Source organism: Apodemus sylvaticus, chromosome 18 (genome assembly GCF_947179515.1).
Source record: "Apodemus sylvaticus chromosome 18, mApoSyl1.1, whole genome shotgun sequence".
Classification (NCBI taxonomy): domain Eukaryota; kingdom Metazoa; phylum Chordata; class Mammalia; order Rodentia; family Muridae; genus Apodemus; species Apodemus sylvaticus.
The window spans coordinates 5,595,826-5,619,563 of NC_067489.1; the positions used below are offsets into that span (position 1 = coordinate 5,595,826).

At 41.8% G+C, this 23,738-nt stretch overlaps 1 protein-coding gene across 2 annotated transcripts; it reads left to right on the forward strand.

The window, feature by feature from the left end:
• Positions 1–1,735: 1,735 nt before the first annotated feature.
• On the forward strand, positions 1,736–14,204 carry Abhd13 (abhydrolase domain containing 13). Of its 2 annotated transcripts, XM_052162277.1 has the most exons (3): positions 1,736–2,007; positions 4,466–4,537; positions 11,558–14,204. In XM_052162277.1, the coding sequence occupies exons 2-3, from the start codon at positions 4,522–4,524 to the stop codon at positions 12,589–12,591; spliced, it is 1,050 nt and encodes a 349-aa protein (XP_052018237.1). In that variant the 5' UTR covers positions 1,736–2,007; positions 4,466–4,521; the 3' UTR covers positions 12,592–14,204. The 2 variants fall into 2 exon arrangements, with proteins under 2 accessions (XP_052018237.1, XP_052018238.1); XM_052162278.1 differs by lacking the exon at positions 4,466–4,537.
• Positions 14,205–23,738: the final 9,534 nt, after the last annotated feature.

Below are 23,738 nucleotides of genomic sequence, written 5' to 3' on the forward strand. Positions count from 1 at the left end.
GGAACAGGAACACCCCTCCAGGAGCCATTTAAAGGGGCAGGTGAAGCAGGGGCGGGGCAGAGGGCGGGCGGGGGCGGGGAGGAGGCGGGCCGGCGCTGCGGCTCAGAGCGCTTGCGCAGAGCTCCTCCCCTGTCTCTGCCTGTAACAGAGGACGTTCCATCGCTCGCCGCTGGATGTCACCGTCGAGCTGAACTTGAGGAACTTGGAGCCTGGGTTGCTGCCCGGACATGACTGGTTGTGAAGCCTTCCAGGATAGAATCCTCCCTCCTAAAAAGTCTAGGGCTCCATGAAAAAGACTTTCGCAAAGTTAATTCAGGTCCTGTGTCTTCATAGCTTTTTCACTGTGCAGAAATAATAAATAATTCATTGTAATACATAAGTTATGGCACAGAAACATACTTAGGTGGACTAGAGGCTTCTCAAATGTGCTCGGTGATTTGGAATAAAGTTAGCTGATAGTGTTGTAGAACACCTTACTGTCACTCGACTATATACACAAAATAAAAGTACAAACCTATGCCCCACATCTCAGGAACTCTAACTTTCTGCTGGCAATGGTGGCTATGGCCTGCCATATCCACCAATCAGAAATCAGAAATTATGGGCAAAGTGTAGGGAACAGTTCCTTTGAAGGTGAAACTTTGCAGTACTGGTGAGGCGCTAGAGTGCCAAGTGCTTTCAGGGGTTGTCTAATGTGTTTACACAGCATTTCACAAGGCCGACAGTTCAGGACTAGTTTAAAGTGGAGCCAGATCCTACAGCTCCTTGTGGCCATTTATTTTCTCTGTAGTTTCCCTTAATCTCTCGATTGTTACCTGTGATGTTGCAAAGCCACATGTTACTATTGTACAGGAGCATCAGCAGTGCTTGCACAGATTGTATACATCTGTGCCTTATTCAACTGCTCCTGAGTCCGACACAGGTGGGACTTTGCTTTCCTGGTATGAGAACCAGCACTTGGAAGGTAGAAGCAAGCGATTTCTGAGTTCGAGGCCAGCCTGATCTACAGCATGAATTTCAGGACAACAAGGGCTACACAGAGAAACCCTAACTTGAAAAACCAGAAGGGGGGGGGAGGGGAGGAGGAAGGGAAAAAGGGAGGGAGAGGGAGGGAGAGAGAGAGAGCACTCTAATGTGGTTTTTAGCTGCATGGTTAATGGTAAATTTGTTTTGTTTTATCCTCAGTGAATTAAAAAAAAAAAAGTGAGAAGGAAGGACACACTACCTGAAAGTTAGGCATGATGGAGTAGAAAATTTAGTGTAGATAAAAGTTAGAGCATAGCCAAGAGCAGGCACTTTGGGAGAGTTGAGAGTGGACACGACCCTGAGCTGGACCTCAGGACTGAGAAGAGTCAGGGGTACATGCATATGCCTTAGGTTCGCGTCAATAGAAGTTGGAGAAGTGGGGAAGTGGGGGTAGAGGGAGAGGGAGGTGGAGTTGGGGGGTGGAGAGAGACAGAGACAGAAAGACAGACTGAGAGGCAGAGAGAAAGAAAAGGGGAAAAGAAAGGGAGGAGAGAAAAGAGAAGAGGAACAGAAAGGAAAAGAAAGGAAAAGAAAGGAAAGAAAAGAAAAGGAAAGGAAAAGAAAGGAAAGGAAAAGGAAAAAAAGAAAGAAAGAAAGAAAAGACTCCTTGCTCTCCAGAGTGTACTCAGACTGGAAACGCGGAGGTGTATCTTGCTCCTACGGGGCACCGTAGCTCGAGGGCGGAGCCCACTGTTCTGCGCATGCCCAGACGGGTCCACAGGTTGGTTTCGCGTTCCGGGAGGAAGCCGGAGAACTGGTTATGTGGGGGCCGACGGGGCAATTTGCCAGGGACACCCCGCGCGAGCCGGAAGTGCAGGCTGCGCCAGCGGCTCACAGGAGCTCCGGGCTAGACGGTGGCGACGGCGGCCCCTCGGCAGGAGGAGGACGATGAGGAGCGGCGGGGGCGGCGCGGGGCCTCGCTGCTGCGCGGAGCCGGGTTCCGAGCCCGCGGCCGACTGCGCAGCCCGCCCGCGAGCCTGAGTAAGTGCTGCGGGGACGCGGGCGGCGGGAGGGCGGCCTCCCCGACCTCCTCACCCTGCGGCTCGGATTCGGGAGTCCGTGTCTCCCTCTGTCCCTTCCCCTTCCCCGCCCGGAACAGTCGGTCAGCAAACCCCGAGCTTGGGTCGGAAGGACGGGCGCGTTTGTCTGTAACAGGTGCAGACCTGCTAACCTCGCAGCTGCGAGCGACGGAGCCATGAAAATCAAGAGAGTTGTCGCACACTTGAAGTCACTGGGCCAGGAATAGTCCTTTTTTTTAACCATTGGTGTGAAGCGAGAATGCATCAGAGGGTGTGCTTTGCTGAGCTGTCAACCTAAAGTAAACCTCCTTCAGCTTTTTTTGCACTTGTTTACTAGGCAGCAGAAACCAAATGGCATACTGGCTTTAAGTTTGAACGTTTGGATTTTGTTAATTTTGTCGATCTGCCCTGTCTTCTGGTGTGAATTAGTCCTTATGTGTGTGCGTGCTTAGACATGTTCTTTTCTAAAGTACTGCTTTATCTCACTGAGAATCAATGTTTGTCCATGCAGTTATGTCATAGTTATGCTACCAAAGACTTCACTCAGTTGAGCTGTGATGGAGTTGGGCTTGCCCTGTACCTTCGCCCTTGCTATGCGTTGAAAGTGTACAATGGAGTAACATAAGGCCACTGCCATCAAGGAACTCCAAGCCTATATAAGCAGGCTCATCACCCCCTTGGTAAATACTGACTGCCACATAAGTCGGCCCAGGCTACAGGATAGAACTGGTGACACTGGGGACAAGGTCCAAGGAAAGCTTGCTGGAGGATCTGTAGTCTGAGCTGGGTCTCCACAGAAAAATAAAGCTTCACTCTAATATCTTGAGTCACTGCTGTGATTTGACTGGGATTTGCAATGCTTACTGAGAGAATTGCTTTGCTGTGATGGATAATAAAATGCTTGAATTTTGTCTCAGAAGTGGCAGCATTTTATCACCACATCTTAGCCACATTTCAACTAAGTGCTTCATCCTGGAAATAGGTATTCAGAAAGACCAGGCAAGCTGACATTCTCCATGTACAACTACAGGTAGCACTTGGTCTGCTGCCTTTCACAGGAACATTGGAAGCTCTCCCAGACCAAGAACCAGACATAGTGCAGAAACTCAGGCATTGGGCTATCAGTCTTTGTTTCTCTAGTTCATTCATCCTCCAAGATTCCAATTTCTTTCGTATAATTGTTGATCTGCCTCAGGAAAACCCGAGGCCCATAAAACACCCCACTTTAGATCTAGGGCAAGCCCCAGTTCTTGTAATTAAGATGTTTGGTGAGTGGCAGGCTTCCTAATACCTTATTACAATACATGCCACTTAGTCTTACAAGTCTTAGATCATAAAGCAGTGCATATTTATAACATTTGCTTGCCAGAGGTGTAGTGTTTTCCACAGCAAGAGCAACCTACAATCAGAGTGCTTGGGAGCTCAAGTACTTGGGTGAAGTCTGTTTGATATAAGAAAATAAATACCAACTTGTGGTAATGTCTACAGCTTGTCCTGTTTGTAATAAGCTATCATCCTACAGTCTAACATGAGTGTTTACATTTTCTGGCTTAAGTTTGTTTTTGATGTTTACTATTTTCTTACTTAGGGATCTTTATGATAGCAGAACAAATTGTCATTGACTTCCCTGGTGACAGTCATTTGTAGTCCAAGTTTTTGCCTAAGATGACTGCATTTGCAGCCTTTGGGGTTTCAATAGGGAAAGCACAGAGATGTTACTATCTTTTACCTGTTGTAGTTTGGAAATGTCCGCTTCACAGGTCCCCATGCACTCTGGACCCTCCAGCATCTCCACAGGCAGATCCTGTTCGTCTGTCCCGAGGACTATTAAAACACACTTACTCATTATCAATGGCATGTGGGCGACCATCAGGGAGACACATAGCTCGTTCTGTGGTGTCTCCAGCACACCAAGAGCAGCTCTTTGTGTTTGCATTTCAGCTGTGCCTCTGGCAGAGTGTCAGAACTCCCTTCCCAGGTCTTAGCAGCAAAGGAGAAAAGTTGATGTGAGAATGGAGTTGTGTGTCCGTGAAATGTGACTGAAATCAGTGAGTTCCCTTTGGGGTAATTAAGGAGCATCTTGAGGTTGTCCCCGTATGATATGGTTATCAACAATGTGCTTTGTGTTACAGCCTTTAGACAACTCAACTTCGTTATTCACAGTGGGAGTTTTCAGAGATCTCTTGCTGTTGGTAGAATCAGTTAACAAACACAAACTGCACCTTTTCCACTTTAAGATGGATTAAGTAGAGAGTAATTTTATTTGTGGGGTGGTTTTGAACTTTATTAAAATATAAACTTGACTATGATAAAGAAATAGATCTGCCAGGTTTCCTATCTAGTTGATACCATATTGACAGTTAAAATACACGTACTCCTCTACCTGAGCTTCAGTTACTCATATGATTGTTACACTTTAGGGTGAAGTGTTACTGGATAAAGAACCTCACAGAACTTAACTGCACTAATTTCCTTTATGCTGGCCTTGCCAAGTACGTATTTAGATTATTCTGAATCCTTTGTGTTTCTATGAATAATTGTGCTCAGTGGTTAAAAATAAGTGGTACAGACAACTGCTTAATGGAAAGTAAAGAATCCCGGCCCTGCATTTGGCTTCATCCAGTTTTAAAATATTTGCTCAAATTTTCCTTGATTTATTTTGTGGTGGACAGGTAGTAAAAGTTTGAGTTGTTTTGCTGTGTTATGAATGATTGTGATCTTTGATCTCCTTCCTCTGCTCTGTAATTGCATGGATTTGTGTTAGGCAGGTGAAGTCATGAGTATGTCTGCCATGCAGACAGCTCAAAAGTTGCTTAAGGCATACTCAGCACATCACGAGCCATACAGCAGAAAACTGTGGCACGTTGATCAGGTTCAGCTTTCAAGTTTTAAGCGGCAGGATTCAGAGTGGCATCCTGTGGCATTGTTCTGGGTCTTAGTGGTGTAACATAGTAAGATGTGTTGGAGTCTAATAATCACTGCTTAGAGACAAAGCTGGGAAACTACCTGTTGTAATAGTATTACTATTAGGGGTTTTCTGCCTGTCTAGCTTCCAAATAAGTGACACAGAAACCTGGTATTGTTATTTACAAGCTGTAAGCCTAGACTAGTCAGGTTCTGAGTTTTTCAAACTTAGTCCCAGCCATAGGCCACTTGTTACTTGCTGTTGCAGTCTCACCCAGTTTGCTCTAGTCCATGTGTCCTCAGGACGAGTTTCTCTTGGCCACATGCTCAGGGTCCATCCTGCCTAATGACAGCCTCTTCCTCCCTCTGACTTTTTCCCCCTTCTCCCTCATGGTCTGTCTTTCTCTGAGACACTCATTTCTAAGTCCTGCCTTTCTGTCCTCTAGACAGTCATAGAGTTCAGCCCTTTGTTAACCAGTCAGGGATTATTGAGGAGCATTCTTTACAGCACATCAGTTAACACTTGCGTCAAGTCTGGGTTGCAGTCTGGCTTCTGAGTACACAACTTGTACAACAACTGACCCTAACAACTTGTGCTGATCTCCAGTGGGTCAGATAGGTTTGACAGCACCCTGGGGCCACAGCAGTACGCTAAACAGTAGGCTTAACTTGGATACTGGATTCTATTTTTGAAGCACCAGTTTATAAGATAGTTAAATGTTTTGTTTCTTACTTTATGTGTACATGTGTGCACCTATGTGAGATTATGTTTACTTTATGTGTACAGGGCCTGTGGATGCCAGAAGAGGAATTGGATCCCCTAGAACTAGAGTAGTTTGGAGCTACCATGTGGGCGTTGGGAGTTGAATGAGCAGTATAACCACTGAGACATCTCTCCAACCACTAAACATATTTTCTTATAAATAACCCCATTTGTATTTTTCAAGAACATTCATCAGTAAGGTAGCACGGGGCGGTGAGGTCAGATGAGCATGGCCAGTATGCTTAGTATATTATGTTAGCTCTCCTTACACCTCACTGAAGCACCTTAAATAAGGGATAGAAATTGCATGGCAGTAGCAAAAGCCCTGATGGCAGGGGTAGGCTATATATCAACTTCTTATGTGGCACTCACCAGAAAGCACAGAGTTTCTTGGGGCAGAAGTCATGCTGAACTATAAGACCCACACCTAGTCGGCTTACATCCATCAGCCAAGCCCCAGGTCCAGAAGTCTTCCTAACAAGAAGTGCTGAGAAGGGGAATAAGTGCTGAAAGTTGTGAGGCTGTGGGAACATTTCATAGCTAAGTCATAGCTGAGTATGCCCACTTTAGATGTAAAAACAGGAAGCATGCAGAGCACTAGAGATGCTGAAGAGAGGTAAGTGGCTTGCAGGAACTCACCAAGTGACTGCTGTAATTATTTGGTGCATCCTGATCACAATTCCGATGCAGTATAAAACGTAGTTGATACATCATGTCTCAGGAACAGTTCTCTTACAAGAAAACAATCCTATCTACTCTGGCTTTGCATTATACTACATGTTTTGTTTCCTGAGAAGTGCTTACTAACAGCAGTGCCATACCCCAGAGTGCCCTGTCCATAAAGCAGGAGTCATCTGTAATTGCTATTTTTTCATCCACATACAAGTTTAGCATATTATAGTAGGATGCATACTTTTTGGTTGTGTCGTGTATGGTTGGTGACCTTGATACTGTAATACATAAATTCTAGCATGACATACTGTTTTTGAGCATAGTTAATATGATGCATGCGAAACAGTGAGGAGGAATGTGTTTAGCTTGAGTAGTTTGAGCTGTCAGTGAGGCATCAGGTATTGGAGAACAGAGATGGAAAGTGTAAAGAACAGACATGCTAATAAGGACTGATTCATTCTGGAGTGTGCTACAGTCTTGAGAATGAAACTGAATAGGCCCACTTTCTGAAGCCCCATGTCATTCCAAGGGATATTGGGGACAGCTACATTCAGACTTTATGAGCAGTAAGTGAGCAGACATTAGATGGAGCCTGCATAGTGAGGAAAGAGTCTGAGGATGCTGGACATTGGAGTTGTTGACAGTGGTTGCCACCTTAATCAACTGGATATGATGGCCAGTGAGGTTTGTTATTGAATCTTAAGAGCTCACTCAGATTCCCAGGAGTTCCATGGAGTTAGCCTGCCCTTCTCTGGTTTCCAGGGAAATAAGCCTGAAGGTTAAATAATCCCACATAGTGATGCTTTTGAGAGACACATGATCCTGTCAGGTCATATCTGATAACATGGCAAGGACAGCATTGAGAGAGATGAAATCAGGTATTCCCTTACACACAGGCTGACATTACACAGCAACGATGTACAAGAATGGCCTGGAAGAGGTCAATGCTTAGTGTTGTGTTCCTCACAAACAGGTCTAGTGCTTCCTGCTACACAACCCCCACTCTTGGTAAAAATCCCACCTATGAGCAATCCATCACTTCTGAATGCATTCCATCATGCAAAATAACTTGACAGATGCTGATTCTTTTCAGGTAGTACCTCAGAAATGTTTTTGTTTTAAAGCATGCATACTTTGAGGAACAGTTGCTGACCTCAGTCATCTTAGCACGACCAAGTCTTGGGTTAGGTGGCTGGTTCAGACTCAGTAGACCTAAATACTACACAAGGCATGAGCCAAGCTCTGCATTATTTAGTGGTGTTGGCTAGAAAACCATGTTGGCACCAAGTGTATCTTTCCCATTGGTAGCTCAGGTATAGTGGAAAGATGACACCAGAGAGGGAGTAGGTCCCACACAATGTGGTGTTCCCTGTCTTGTTAACAGCCCATGGCATAGGATCCAGTGCCCAGCAGAAGACTGGCTATTCCATTTTGGCAATCAAGGCATCCATCTCAGAGAATCCCTCACTTAAACTTGGCCTGTCTGTAGCCCTTCACTGTCCTCATAACCAGGAAAGACCTCACCAATGAGCTGCTTTTCACATCCAGTCACAGTGCTCCACAGAAGCTCAGCTAGTAGCCCGCCCTTCTCTGGTTTCCACGGAAATAAGCCTGAAGGTTAAATGCTGAACAGGGATCTCAGGTTAACTCTGTATCTGAATAACAACTAGAAACAGAGCAGTCACCTAATGCTGAACCATAGCTCTGTGCCTTGACTCCATCCTGGCAACATTCATTTCCATCCTCAGAGCACCTGAGCTGCATGTATTGATAGTGCATCTCAATGGAAGCTCAGAGTAACTGGCTAATGACAGTTTCACTGAATTTATAAGTCTACAAACTCTTCTTGAAATTACATTCACATGTTGGCGTTCCTCCAAGAGTATCTTTAAGGTGGATGGTGGAATAAGGCAGAGATGGCCAACAGGCTGGGTCATGTGGTATTTGCATAAGGAAACATCCATGCATGCTCATTCTATTAATCTGCTCTATAAAACTGAAGTTGGATTGGTCTTCTTCAAAATGGGCATATAGTTATTCCTGCACTGTGATGTAACTGCCCATTGTAAGTTATGTTTATCACATTTTGTTATAATTATGTTATCCTCTATGGTGACTTCTGAGGAAGGTTTTGTAGAAGAAAGTTTATTACTATTAATCAGTTATACACTCAGACAGATGGCCTAAATACACACTGCTCAGAGTAGGCCTCAATTTTTTAGCAAACTGATGATGTTAAAACATTACTGATTATTGATGGGCATTTTAGTCTTGAAGGCATAGCCATGAGGGATAACTACTTAAACAGGAGAAGGGACTCAGGGCTGGAGTAGCTGAGTAGTACTTGTAACTATAGAGTAACTTCACAGTCTGCTTCTTCTGTATGCTGGGCTTTCACTTCTCCCCCCCCCCCCCCAACAAGTTTCTTTTCTTTGTTTGTTTTGTTGTTTTGTTTGTTTTGTACAGTATTGTTTCGAGACAGGATTTCTCTGTGTAGCCCTGGCTCTCCTGGAACTCACTCTGTAGACCAGGCTGACCTCGAACTCAGAAATGTGCCTGCCTCTGCCTCCCAAGTGCTGGGATTAAAGGCGTGCACCACCACTGCCTGGCATCTCTCTTCTCTTAGTAAGAACTTTGATTTGAAAAGTCATCTTATTGCTAATTATTCAATTGCAAGACACTTTTTATAGTCATGTGTTTCTAGATTTTTTATTGTCTTATATGTACTATATAAATTCTTATATTGACAATTAGCTTCAACCAAAACCAGAAAACTGTAGAGTCAAAAATATCCCTTATAGGGGCAAATGTAATTATCATATCTATGGCATTATAAGTAGTTTTATTCATTTTATTGCTGACCAGTCTTATGTAGGAATTATTTTAAATCTCATTTTATTGAGGAGAGTATTCAGACAAGAACTAGGTGACAAATCAGGAGACACTCAATAGGACTGAGTGGGACAGTAGGGTTTCAATTTGCTTTTTCCTACTAAGGTAGAGTGAGTAGAATTAGGTGACAGATTGGGAGCTCATTCAACAGAGGTTTAAGGGCAGTAGGTTGCAGTGTGCTTTTGCCTACTGGATCACTAAAATGAGCCTTAAGTCTTTTATTGTTGGCCATTTGTCAATGACAACTCTGTCAGATGAGTAGTAGGTGTGTAGTTTATTCAATAAAGTATAATAAATGGTATCTTACCGAATTTTGCAGTACTCTAATGTGCATGTGTGTGTCCAAACCTTTTAAATCAATTTTTGGGTTGTAGTTAAATTTGTTATCATCATTGTTTCTGTTCCTTTGCAGAGCTGGGGATCAAATCCCAGGCTTTACATATGCCAGCAGATGGTTTATCATTGACTTGTATATATGCTTTCTGCACATTTTTTTTTATATTTCATATAAAGTTGAAGCCAATAACCTAAGCTCACATGACCATATGTCATCACATGTGTCATCAGTCACATGGCCATGTGTCTTTTGACTCTACTGCTGCATGTGAGCTGTTGACAGGAGACAGGAGAGCATAAAATAAAACCATGCCTTCCAGAACACTGGTCTGTTGTGTGGGCTGTGCGCCGTACCCTGTGGGTCCACTTTGGCCAGCCAGATTTAATAACTGCTGTGCTTGGGTATTTTTTTTTAAGTTTTGTTTTTATTTGACCTTCAGTGCTTCTTTTCCTGTAATAAAGCTTGCTACAACTGGATGGCAGTGTTTATTTCTGGAAATCAAAGGAAAAAAGGATTTTGCTGTTGTTTCATGTTCAAAATGACTCATTTGAATAAAATTCAAGCATGAGGACTGAGAAGGTGGGAGGAGTTCAGTTGCCTAGCATGCCTGCCTGGATGGGTTGAGCTTCCAGTACCATATATAACCGAACATTATGGTAGAAGCCTGTAAATCCCACACTGGAGATGTAGAGTCAGGAGGAGCAGAAGTTTGAGACCATTCTTGACGATGCGAAGCAATAGTAAAAACTCATCTATGAAGTAATAGATTCTTTCAACCAGTCTATAAGTTTATTTTTGGCAATCAGTCATTAAATACTCTTGGTAGCTCATTAGTACTTTTAAAAGCATTTAAAGAAAATTGAAAATTGTCTCAGGCTTTTTTTTCATTTATGATAATATGCATAAACTTTATCTCTGAGATAAAGTGGCCAGCACTGGTCTCAAACTCAAGTTCCTCCTCATCTCTAGAGGGCTCACCTGGTAAACTTGAATACAAACTGCCTTCTGGCAGAGAGTATTCGTCACATATGATCGTTGTTACTCGTTACTGCTTTCTGCTGGGGTGTCGTCCTAACTTATGGTAGTTAGTGTTTCAGGGCTGTATTACTGTTGCGTCTAGCACATCCTCTTGTGTCCTTTATCTCTGGTTCTCAGGATCTGTGTGCATTAATAACAACTTGATTTTGTTAGCCCCAGCCCTTGCTGACCCATGACTGACCTCTTGGGGGAGCAGAGAAGCATGTTATGGTGCTGCATTTGCAATCAGATTGTTTTCTGTCTGATATCAAAGATTAAGGTTTTTCTGGAAGTAATATGATACTAGAGTAAGGTACCTTGAATTGGTTTTGGTAGGTTAAAACCTGTTAGTCCCCTCTTTATAGGTACAGTTTATCCAGGACAAATTTGTATCTCTTAACCATCCATATTCCATGAACTCGTGATCCTGTTTCTTTGGCCCCTGGCTGTTACTGCTTTTTGTTTTGGTTTGGTTTTGTTTTTTGTTTTTGTTTTTTGTATCACAGTGAATGTAGATTTTTTTTTAAGAAAGGGGTTTAAAAGAACCGAGGGTAAGAAGGGCTTCAAGCAGCATGCTGCCTCCTGACTTCTTGTTGAGCTAGGACAGCAGCCAGAGAGCCAAGCCTCCATCTCCTCCTCGTGTGTAAAGCTGGGAATGTCATTTGAACTTTGTTTGTTGTTGTTTTCTTTTGTCAAATCACTGAGAATACATGAATAAATACCTGGAAGCAAATAAGCACCATTTCACAGTGGATGGGTTTGGTGCCGGTGGTTTGTAACTACAGGTTGGGAAGATGTAGAATAGGGGTTAAAGGGAGTTGTAACGACCCAGAGTGGTGTAGCTCCTAGAGTCCCGAGTACATTTCATGACAGATCTTACCTTTGAAGTAGAGGTGTGCTGAATCACTGGTTCTCTCTGTCTTCTAGGATACCTACGTGGGGCTACCATGGAAAAATCCTGGATGCTGTGGAGCTTCATTGAAAGATGGCTGCTGGCCCTGGCGTCCTGGTCCTGGGCTCTCTGCCGCATCTCTCTGTTACCTTTGATAGTGACTTTTCATCTGTATGGAGGCATTGTCTTACTTTTGTTAATATTCGTGTCAATTGCAGGTATCTTATATAAATTCCAAGATGTCTTGCTCTACTTTCCAGAACAGCCATCTTCTTCCCGCCTTTATGTTCCCATGCCCACGGGTATTCCCCACGAAAACATTTTCATCAGAACCAAAGATGGAGTGCGTCTGAATCTGATCTTGGTGAGATACACTGGAGACAATTCCCCCTATTGCCCGACCATAATTTATTTTCATGGAAATGCAGGCAACATAGGCCACAGGTTGCCAAACGCACTGCTTATGCTGGTGAACCTCAAAGTGAATCTCGTGCTTGTTGATTACCGGGGGTATGGGAAAAGTGAAGGAGAAGCCAGTGAAGAAGGACTGTATTTGGATTCTGAAGCTGTGCTAGACTATGTGATGACTAGACCTGACCTCGATAAAACAAAGGTTTTCCTTTTTGGCCGCTCCCTGGGAGGAGCAGTGGCCATTCACTTGGCTTCTGAGAATTCTCACAGGATTTCGGCCATCATGGTGGAGAACACGTTCCTAAGCATACCACACATGGCCAGCACTCTATTTTCATTCTTCCCAATGCGTTACCTTCCTTTATGGTGCTATAAAAATAAGTTTCTGTCCTACAGAAAGATCTCCCAGTGCAGAATGCCTTCTCTCTTCATCTCTGGCCTCTCTGACCAGTTGATTCCACCCGTGATGATGAAACAGCTCTACGAGCTCTCCCCATCCCGGACTAAGAGATTAGCCATTTTCCCAGATGGGACGCACAATGACACATGGCAGTGCCAAGGTTACTTCACTGCGCTAGAACAATTTATCAAGGAAGTGGTCAAGAGTCATTCTCCCGAAGACATGACAAAAACAACATCCAATGTCACCATCATCTGATGCCACCCTCTTGATGGATACCTTGGGTTTCAGTGTGTGGCGAATGATGTCTTTTCTGGGTATGTGTTCATACTGGTCTGCACAGTGACTCTGAGTTTGAAAGGCCTCAGCGCTCCATTCTGATGATCCTGTAACTTTCCAAGTTTTAAAACTGGGCTTCTTAAGAGTGTTTGATATTCCTATCAGAACTTCAGCCTGGTGAAATACCCTTAACTTTAGTTTAACATGCTGGTTTGATAGATGTCATCCAAAAGTGTCTTGTTGGTTAAGTGGTATAATCTAAGTTGTACTCAGATGGAGATGGAAACAAGAAACCTTCAGGTGTCTGTCATTCCTTTAGTGAATATTGGGACAATCACGGTAAGCAAGTGCTGCTGCGTTTTCACCTTAAACATTAAGATGAAGTGCATGGTGGTGTTTTATTCTTGACTTATGCAATGCGATATTTTTAATGTAAATAACACTAGTCACATGCCAATGTATATGGTTTCCTGGGTTATATCTATTTTTATGTAAACTCTATTTTGTTTTGGTGAGGAATGAGTGTGAGGCCTGTGGGCAGATTCCATGTTCTGCTGCTACTGAGATCCGGCTTTTCCTAATAATAAACAGGACCTTTTCCAATATAAATGTACTGTGTTTTTGTTAGGAGCTGTCTGGATTGTGGCTAGTGGGATAGGAAGTTTGCATTTTCTGCAGCTTTCTTTGTATATTGAACTTTTTAACATTTGTGATTTTGGTTGCAAACAAAATTTTAGCCTCTGTCAGTTTGTGAATCTTCAGCTAAACAATAATAGCTGCAGCAAGGGCTAGAACTAGCCAGTGGTTGAGTGAGTATAACTCAACATGTGTGTGCACACGGCCTTATGCAATGCTTTCATCTGAATGAAGTCCCAGTACCTAGGATGTGCCTGACCTGACAGAGGCAAGCATCATTTATTGAACTTTTTGCAAGTAAATTTCGAAATGAAAAAAAAAAAAAAGCAAATAACTAAGTATGGCTTAATATTCTAGTTCTCTTTAATGGGCTATATAAAGGGACAGTCTTAGGAAAATTTGTCAGTTTTTACTGGTGGGATTGAAGGATTCCAAAGCTTTTCCCAGCCTGTTACACATAAAGCAATTAAGGAACTGTAGGTGGGAAGTTATACTTGTCAAAGTGAGCCCTTTGAAGCCTGGAAGCATTTGGTTACATTCCAGTCAGGAGGTGGAACCTGCCAAGTCCTTTCTCACAATCCTCACCAGGTAGATGTGCTTGAGCCCTTGCACATTAGGTCAGCTCCAACCCATGATTGCAGATAGCTTAGCTGTATTTATTGACCTTCCATAAGCAGCTAGAGCACAGTAATAATGAGTCAGTCTTGACCTTAATTTAAAACTTTCCATGAACATAGGGCTAGAAGTACTTTTGCCAAGTAGCATTCTTAGCCTTCATTTTATGCCAATGTTTAGAAAACAATAATGTATAGCAAGTATAATTTCTAAATAATAATGCTTTTCTATAAATTATTAATTGTAAAGAGTCTTGTTTTTTAAAGAGTTGGTAACTCATCGTGGAGGATGTATTTTGTATGTGTAAATTCACAATTAAAGGCTGCTTTTCATCTTGTCAATCTTTGCTATGTAGAATGACTATTCTGAATACTAAGCTGCTGAAAGGGCAGTACTTAGCAACAGCCAGAATGTAGACTTGAGCTGTCATGGCGTACTTAGTTTTTACATTTACAGAGTACTGTATCGGAGTTCTGTTTTCATTAGTCACCTGGCCTGGAGGAATGTACCAATGTGATGTATGTATCATCCACTGAATGGAAATGGCTACTTCTTCCTTGCTGTTTTCTCTGCCACTTTCTGTTCAGCTTTTGCTGACTGGGACTTGTGGGGTGGAAGAACAGCACTCAAGTGTACCACCTTGCTCTCCTAGAGAGAGCACTTCATTTCAACAGAGACAGCTATGTTTAGGGATAGAGAACATCTCTCATTACCAGCTATCTGTTTGATATGATTTCATTAGATGTATAGGGATAGAAAACAAAATCAAACTTTCAGGGGCCATGATGCAACCAAGCATCATTTCTGAAGACTCAGTGACTTTTGGTCTCAGTGAAACATGACTACTGCAGGAATTGCTCCTTCACTTCGGACTCATCATTGGTGGGAATGGTCTGTCAATTTCTAACTCATAGAGAAATGAGAGGAATGGATAAATAATCTTAAGTTTTGCAGCTACTATGAATTTAGAAATACTAAAATTATTGTAAACAGGGCAAGATAAACTTAGAAAAAATCTTAAATTTCATATTTTAAAGAATAATAGAGAAATAGAGAATGAGACTTAGGAGAGATAAACTTAGAAAAAAATCTTAAGTTCTATATTTTAAAGAATAATACGAGCAAGACTTAAGGGGAAAAAAAGGGTCCTACAGAGAATGCTGCATACTAAAAGAAGAAAGTATTTGTTACTGGACTTTAGTACCATACATTAGAAACCACTTGACATCTGTTGGCCACTCCTCTTAAGTTAGAGGTAGCAATACTTAATTGGTGAGGTGGAGGAACAGAAAACTTCAGAACACAATTTTAGATCAAAGCCCCAAAATAAGGTGACCCTTGTGCCTCATTTAACTGTCTTAAGGTTTTGACTGTGATGACACATCCATTAAATGTTGCTGTAAAATGGGTCACACAAAAGCTTATGTTGGCTGGATACACTTATGGGTGGGCTGGAGACATTTAATGTTGAGACAGATCATGGTTCTGGTGACATCACTGGAGTGATAGCATGCATGTCCCTGAAGTTCACACCTGATGCTTGAGCTTCTGTTAGGTTTGGCGTGGGTGGGAGTAGAGCTGGTAGAGATGGTTAAAACTATCATAGACAGCTTTCACATGCGTTGCATATCAAATAGCCTGCATATCAGATATTTACATTATAATTCAGCAAAATTATATCTATGAAGTGGCAACAAATAACTTTATGGTTTGAGAGTCACACCAGCATGAGGGAACTGTACTAAAGGGTCACAGCATTGGCAAGGTTGAGAACCATTGATCTAGGCCATCATTGACATACTTGAGCCTTCTGATTATCCCTCAAGTCTTTTTCCTGTTGTGTTTGACAATTATATATTTTAAAGAGAACTGCAAAGAAAAATTAGTCAGAAGTAACTCTTTTGGAATGTCTACTTAAACTTAGGTATTGTCATGTGACTCAGGTAAAGTTGGAATTGACACAGAACAGGGGTCTACTTTTTAGCTTGCTAGAGTAGAAAATACAAAACTGTATTCGCACTACATATGCACCTCCCTCCCGCTCATTGGAAGCACTGTTCCTGTGTGGCAGGCAGGCAGTCATCTTATTCTAGTTAACATTTGCCAATGACACAGAGATACCTCCATTTATATTTTGTATTTTAAAAAAGTAGATTAAAGATAGGACTGCATAACCCACACTTTTTGACAAAAAGTGCAATATAAACATATATAACGGGTGTGTGTGTAACATCATTTATAATAGTTTCTGTCAATACAAGTTATACTAAAATTCATCTTCCATATAGGAGCATTCAGTATGAAGTACATTTGTCCAGTTTCATAATCTGAGCCATAATTTTGTTATTGCTGTATTTTCTTTGAAATAGTAATAAAATTTTATAGCTCAAATTTTAATGTCCTCTTAACTATGCGCTAACCATGGCAAGGAAACATTTGCAAGGTTTTGTGGTTGGTTTTTGGTTCAGTTTTTCTTTTTCAGATTTCTCTTAAGGTATACTTTCTATTTTTCTGTACTGACATGCAATAAATTGATACATGAACAGCTTGATTAATGTCAGATAGTTTGTATTCAGTCTTTTTAAAAATTCTATCCATGTAAAGTCTATGGTAGGGCGTTAAATTATCTAACGGTTCAATAAAACCATGAGTTTCACTGAAAGTAGTGAATCTTATTCTAATCGTGTGAATGAAAATGTTTGCATTGCCTTTTCCCAAGAATATGGCAGTCCTCATGCATTTAATTTAGGCTGATATCAAAAACATTTTCTACATATGAATTGTTGAGTTCCTAAGCCCCAAACATCTCTTCAGTTACATGGATACTGTTGGACTGTCTCCTTCAGACTTCATAAAGTACTTTTCTAAGAAATGTTGATGGTTGTTTTCCTCCCGTTTGTGTTTTAGTTAATGACTCCAGATGATTAAAATGTTCTTACAGTTAGCCATTATGGGTCTGTAACTTGCTTTCCCTAAAATGACACTTTTGTATTTGAGTAGTGTCTACCCAAGATGGATGATTGGACGTGCACATCATGCCTTAATGCATCCTAAGGAAGTGTCTGGATGAATCACTTCTGCAGACTGTCTCACTGTGAGAAAATGCCATGGAAGCCTGTGCTCCTGTACTGTCAAAGATAACCTGGCCTAGACTCAGAAAGTAGACTTTGGATCTCTGCTTTGAACATTTCATATTTAGCTCTTGAACTCTTCCTCAACTTCCTGCAACATTCTAGAAAGTTAGGAAATGGTAGGGATGGAGAAGATGGCACTTGAATGCTTAGAAACAAGGCCTAGGTGTTAATAGGCTCTTGTCACCAAGTCTTCATCATAAGCTTTATAGCAGGTGAGTAACTTGACTTGGGGTACTCACAGAAAGATTTTTCCCCCACCACATCCTCCATCACTCAGTCTCAATCTAGAATACCTTTCCTAATTTACTCAAATGCCTTGAAAAATATTGGGATAGATTAGAATTGCTGAAATTTGAATCCAAAATGACTCACTCCAAGGAATTGCCAAGAACTGGAATTTAGAAGTTAGTATGTGGCAATCTGTATTAAGTTACATGTGTGGCTTCTTGCAGAGGCCCAGCACACTCAAACTTCATACTTTCCTAGTTCTCTTAATAATGATTGAGGCTGGAGGAGTGGCTGTAAAGTTATAAAATGCTCCCTGATATATTGAGAACCAACTTGCTGTCTCCTCCTCTCCACAATTCTGCTCTACCACTGCAGAAATTGGACCTGACATTTATTGAGACCTTGTGATCAATATTTCCATTTTGTCATTTATCTGTCTGCAAGTATGTCTGTCTATGGAGCATGTGTATAGTGCTCTCTGAAGACAAAGGAGGGCATCTGATCCCTTGGAACTGGAGTTACAGGTGCTGGGAATCAAATCCAGGTTTTCTGGCTAAGCAACAAGTTTCCTAAATCATTTAGCCATGTCTTCAGCCACTGCTTTGCCATTCTTATAACTGAAGGGTCTATCAACTCAATCCTAACCTTGAAGGCTACCCCTCCGCTCTCTACCATGAGTGTTGAGTGGCCGCATCTCAGATTGAAGACCACCTTTCCTGTCTGTTGGCTCCATCATAAAGCAGTTTCAAACCTCACCTTAATTCATGAATTGAACTCATTCTCTGACTCGGACCTGGTGCTTGTGTTTGTAAGTGCCTCTGAGACCCTGACTCAGTGTTGTGTAATCCCAAAGCTTGTTTTTTCTTTGAATAGCCATCACATTCAACCTAATTTTGGTTATACTCAGGTCTCCATTACATACTCTTGTTTTCCTTTTCCTGCTGACCTGACAATTGCTTTCTATATATGGCACCTATTGGGTCCTAGACACCTTGTCCTTACCTGTTACTAAGCCAACCCCCAACACCACAAGGAAGGAAGCACAGAGAAATAGTATAAAAAATTCATGTCATAGAGGTTGAAACCTATAGCAACAGCTAACAACTAACAAATCTAGAAGCTAAATGGACACACATTTTATATAGAAATGTTGGAAATCACTGAGATTAAATTTCAGGAAATTCTGAGAGATCCATCTTACAGATAAGGAAAAGACAAAGGCAGAATATGCCAAGGAAAAGGCCGAGTTTGTGAGATGGACACTGGTAGGCAGTTGTCAATAAGGCTAGAGACAAAACCAGAAAGGAGGGTACACTGAAGGAAGGTTATAGAGGGGAAAGAGCTGGTGGGCTGAAAAGTGATACTAGGTGTCAGTAAGCCTAGTAGATAGTACTGATCAGAATTGGGGCCACGGGAGGAAGGTGATATGCAAGTGGTAGTCATTATGTCCCAACTTGGATTTTTTTTTCACTGTATCTGTAGTTCTCTTAACGTTATCACCGACAATTTTAAAACCCGTGTAAATGTCACCTGCTGGCACTTTCCTAAGGTGAGTTTGGGCATGGCATTATAAAAATACATAAGAACAAGAGAGACTGGGCCAGCAAGGGTGGAGACAAGGGTTTGTAATCTTCAGAGTCAGGACTGCCACACCCTGTCCATTGGGCTTTCCTGGGTTTGTGCAGACACCTCAGTTTTCAGTTGGTGGTATTAGAAAGGGGCTTTCGGAGGTAATTAGAACAAAGAAGAGGTGACAGCTGGATTTCATGTGCAATGAAAAAGAGCTGGCTAGTCCTCTGCCTTCTCAAAGCACAGAAAGGAGGAGGGCCTGCTGTCCTCAAGCCCAGCAGCAGCCTCAGTAGATGGTCTTTCACCTCGGCCCTGGGCTTCCAGGCTTCCAGAATGCTGAGGAATGAGATACCCTTTCCTTTGCCTCAGGTCTGTGGAGTCCTATTTCAGAAGCCCAAAGTGGTAAAAGTACTTAGACATTGTGGTTTTTTAATAAGTGGACCTGCAGAGCTGTGAGAACTGAGTTCCTATTGAAATCCATTTCTATTTCAACCCTGTACCATGACTTAACATTTGGGTTTCTTGTGAATTAGTCACTAGCATCTTGAGTTTCAGACACCAAGTATATATTTGATTCACAAAACCTATATTATAAGGTTTGTGAATGTGGAAACAGTTTTCTCAAATAGGTAAGTAAGATTCCATAAACAGTTAATGACAAACCCTTGTATAGGAAGTGCCCCACTTCATGGATCAGTCATAGGAGATGTGAACGGTCTGCATCTCCCAGCACATTCACCAGGGACAAAGTTCTTCAACTCAGTGGTCTTTGAATCACCATCTTGTTCCAAAGTTCATGAATACTACAGTGTATATGTCAGAGCTAATCTATGTGTAAGAATAAAATCATAAAGATCATAGCCCAGTGTAAACAGTCATTATGCTTATTAAAGCAGAGTCATTCAAATAACCATGGTTAGGAATAAAAATCACTAATGCTGAATTCACATAACAATTTTACTGGAATATCAGATGGGTAGTGGCTTTTGTGCTCCATATTTTCAAAGGAGAAGTCTCAGATTCAGACTTGCTATGCAAATTTACTCATGTGTAAATTGCATATACACTCAAGTGTTTTGTCTTCTAAGGGGAGTAAAGGAGGTTTCTGCTGTGATAGCATAATTTATTTCCCTTTCTTGAATAATTATTCTTACTTATATCTTCAAACTTAAGAAAGTAGGTCACTGGGTAACTCACTGCCTTCTATCATGTGACTAAGACTGAAAAGCAAGGCCAAAAACCTACCATGTACTTCTGAGAACCAATCTTAGCAGGTCCATTAAGAAGCTGATGTTGGCAAATGTTCTACTGGGAGCAAGGAAATAAGATGTTGAACTATGAGGCTGAGCTGTCCTGTGGGGCTTCATGGATTTTTCCTTCCTGCTTGAGTCTCAAATCATTAGGCCATATGGGGAGTCCATAGGTCCTGTACCACTTCCTTATTCTCTACACAACTTTTTACTATGTTCCATCATTTTTTTAACTTTCATAAACTTATAGAAAAGGGGGAAATACTATGTGTTTGTTTTTATCTCTAACAAAGTAGTGGAGAAAAGGTAAGGAGTGACAGTTTACTTTGGCCCATGGTTTGAAAGTCTCAGTCCACAGTTGCTCACCTCCCAGCACTGGGAAACAGCTTTAAAGCATCCTTGGACAAGAAAGATCCTAAAAGCTCTTTGTACTAGGCCTTGTTCCTAGTGACCAGTTCATCTCTGTGTTCAGTGGCTTACCCATTGACGAGGTTGGCACCCTCACGATCCATCACCTTTCAACAGCACCAACAAGTCTTCTACAGAGGACCCTTTGTGAGAGATTCCGCAAACCACAACAAACAGTAAAAGTAACTTCTCCTAAGTCATACCTAAGCTGTCAACTTAGTGATCGGTCACCCACAAGCAGTGCATGTTTCCTAAATATTCTTCCATAAACTCTCAATTCAGCCTTTAAACCCAAGAGATACAAAATGCATTATTGCCACTGCATTTTCAGCTCCCTTTCAAGTCTCTTCTGTTAATCTGAGCAATGTCTTCTGTAGAGAAAGGATCTATGATACATCTAAATTGACAGGTGATCCTTGGTGGATCAGTTGGGTGGATAATGGCCCCAAAGCAGTTTCCAACCCTGACAATCTAGACTTGTGAGAACAGTCTTTGCAGAAGTAATTAAAAATTGTGACTTGGTATGATTATCTTGGACTGTTAATGACTCCCAAGTCCAAAGAAAGTAGAGACTTAGCATACACAGGATGGTAATGTAGAGATGGAGAAGGGAACCAGGGACCAGACCATGATTTAAATCTTCAAATGACATTTAGGCCATCTGCAACATCAGGATTATCAACATGTTGCATCTAGTTTGGATTTAGAGGTCAAGCATCGCAAAGGCTGCTTGCTGTTGTGGGTGCCAGCATAGATGACATGCATGGCTCTGTTTGCAGCAAAGTCCGAAAGTGAGACAATAGCCCACTGACACTTCCCTGGGGGCTCTAGGCTTTTCTTTGGCTATGGCCTAGCACCTGACTACTGACTTGCGAGGATTTCCTTTTGGTTTGTGATATGACAGTCCATCACAATGGAGAGGTACTGCAGCAGGGGCATGAGGCAACTAGTCACATTGCAGGCACAGTGAGGAGGCAGAGAGATGGCTGAAGCTCCTCAGCTTTTTATTTTTCTCCTCTCGAAACTTCAGGCCCTACTTTCTGCCTACTTTCAAGGTGTGTTCTCCCATCTCAGTTATACCCCTCTGGAAATTCCCTCACGATACACCGTGAGGTGGGCCTATTAATTTTAAACTGCCAGCTGAAAATAACTGTCAAAGTCATGGGCTACAAAATTATAGAATGATTTTATGTGTACTCAATCTATAAAACTGGTTGTCTGAAAAGGATGATTGCATATGTTTTTAAGGAAAACACATCAGTATTTATGCTGCTTAAGCTAAAATATATTATAGAGAGCTGTCACCATCTGAGCACGATGGGAATGGGGGAGGGGCAGAAAAGAAACAAAGCAATGGCTGAAAATTCAAATTGTTGATGGAAAAATACCAATATCCACATTAAATGTCAAAGAACCCCCAAAGGAGTGAGCATATGGTGACCAGCACATAGAAACATTTAGGAGAAACTCCGAGAGGAAAAGCTAAGACAGTTTCAAGAGACACCAACAAATTGTGTCAAGGAAACGCCATTGAGACCAAAGGCACACTGGTCATTGGGAACTATAGAGGACAGAAGGTTAGAGGACTGCAGGCTCAAGTGCTAGCGACAGCTGACCTCCTGAACGTTTATAATTGGGCAATCTCACATACAGAAGAGGAGTAAATCATTCCTAACAATGAGAGCTGCGTCTATTGCCATTGGAACCACTGCTCAAGAAATGCAGAGTGGTCTTTGCATCAGAAAGAAGAAATGTACGGTAATGCAGATCAGAGTGATGCATGTATGAACACAGAGCATTAGTATTAAGAATTATGCAGCTGGGGGGGGGGCCCAGAGAGATGACTCTGTGGTTAAGAGAACTGGCTGCTCTTCCAGAGGTCCTGTGTTCAATTCCCAGCAACTACATGGTGGTTCACGACTGTCTGTAATGGGATCTGGTGCCCCCTTGTGGCACTCGAGTGTACAAGCAAAGCATTAAATAAATACATTAAATAAATAAATCTTTTTTAAAAAATCTGTTTAAAAAATTACGCTTAATTTTATGTTTTTAAATTAATTTAAAAATTAAAAAATTAGAATGTTGGTAAAACGTTCTAGTTTGGAGTTAGAGGCCAAACATCACAAAGGCTGCTGTTCTGTCTCTTGGCCATTTCTCTCTTCCCTTAAATCATGTGAAATGCCACTGAAGAAAATATGCACATGTGATTGCCATTTGGGAATAATAACATGCTTATGCAAAAGTATTAGATAATCTGAAATAGAGAATGGGTGTGGGCTAACCTGCATTAGAACGAGGACATCACACAGAATAGTAACTTTTTCCACAGAAGTAAAACAACACAATGGATGTGAAATGGTGAGGTTAGTACTAAAAAGTACAGACATGTAGAACCCAGTCACTCAGCTCTTCTAGAACCCAGTTTTTCTGAGCTAACCAACAGATGCCTGTCCTGATATTTGTTTTGGTACTATACAATGCCGGAAACTTGGTTGTCTTCAAGGGAATGAAACTCATTTGCCTTGCGGTTCTCAAGGCTGGGACTTCAATGTCAAGAAGCTTTTCCTATCAGGGGTTCCTCTGGAGGTATCATCCAATGGCAGAAAGCAAAGGTATGTGAAACATAATAAGAGTGGAAATTCACAACTTCCTGCCCATTTATAATCAGCATTGATCCATCCATGAGTGTGGGATTCTCCTGGCCCATGTAGGTCCCAGTAGCCACACTGTACTAGTAAGTTTTCAGTCATTATTTCGCTATATTTTCCTGCGCATTCCTTCCTCTCTGCTCTGTGGGAGTCCTGTTGTCTCCATATGACTCTGGGCTCTGGTCTGTTCACTATTTCTTTTCTCACTGTCAGAACGGGCTGTCTCCATCAGTCTATCAGCTGCCAATGTTACACAGGGGAGTGATTTTCCAAAGCAAGCTTCTGAGAGACGCATTCAGATCCTAGTAGATAATGATAGCTTTTCAAACCTTTCTCGTTTTATAACAGAATTTCTAAGGCTTTACAGTTGTATAATTTGTGAAGGAATAAAGCTTATTTTGCCTCTCAGTTTCAGAAAATCAGGAACATCACTGACATAGGATTAGATTCTGATGAGGATCAGATGGTAGAAACTAGATGCACAGTTGTAGTCAGGTGCTTATGTGTAAGGACACAGGGGCGGTATCACCCTATACAATGTACTCTGGTGTAACCTCCAGTTCCCCCAAAATATGAATTTGCTGCCAAAAGAAAGGCTGTAATCCTTAATGACCTATACTTCCTTATATTTTCCTTTT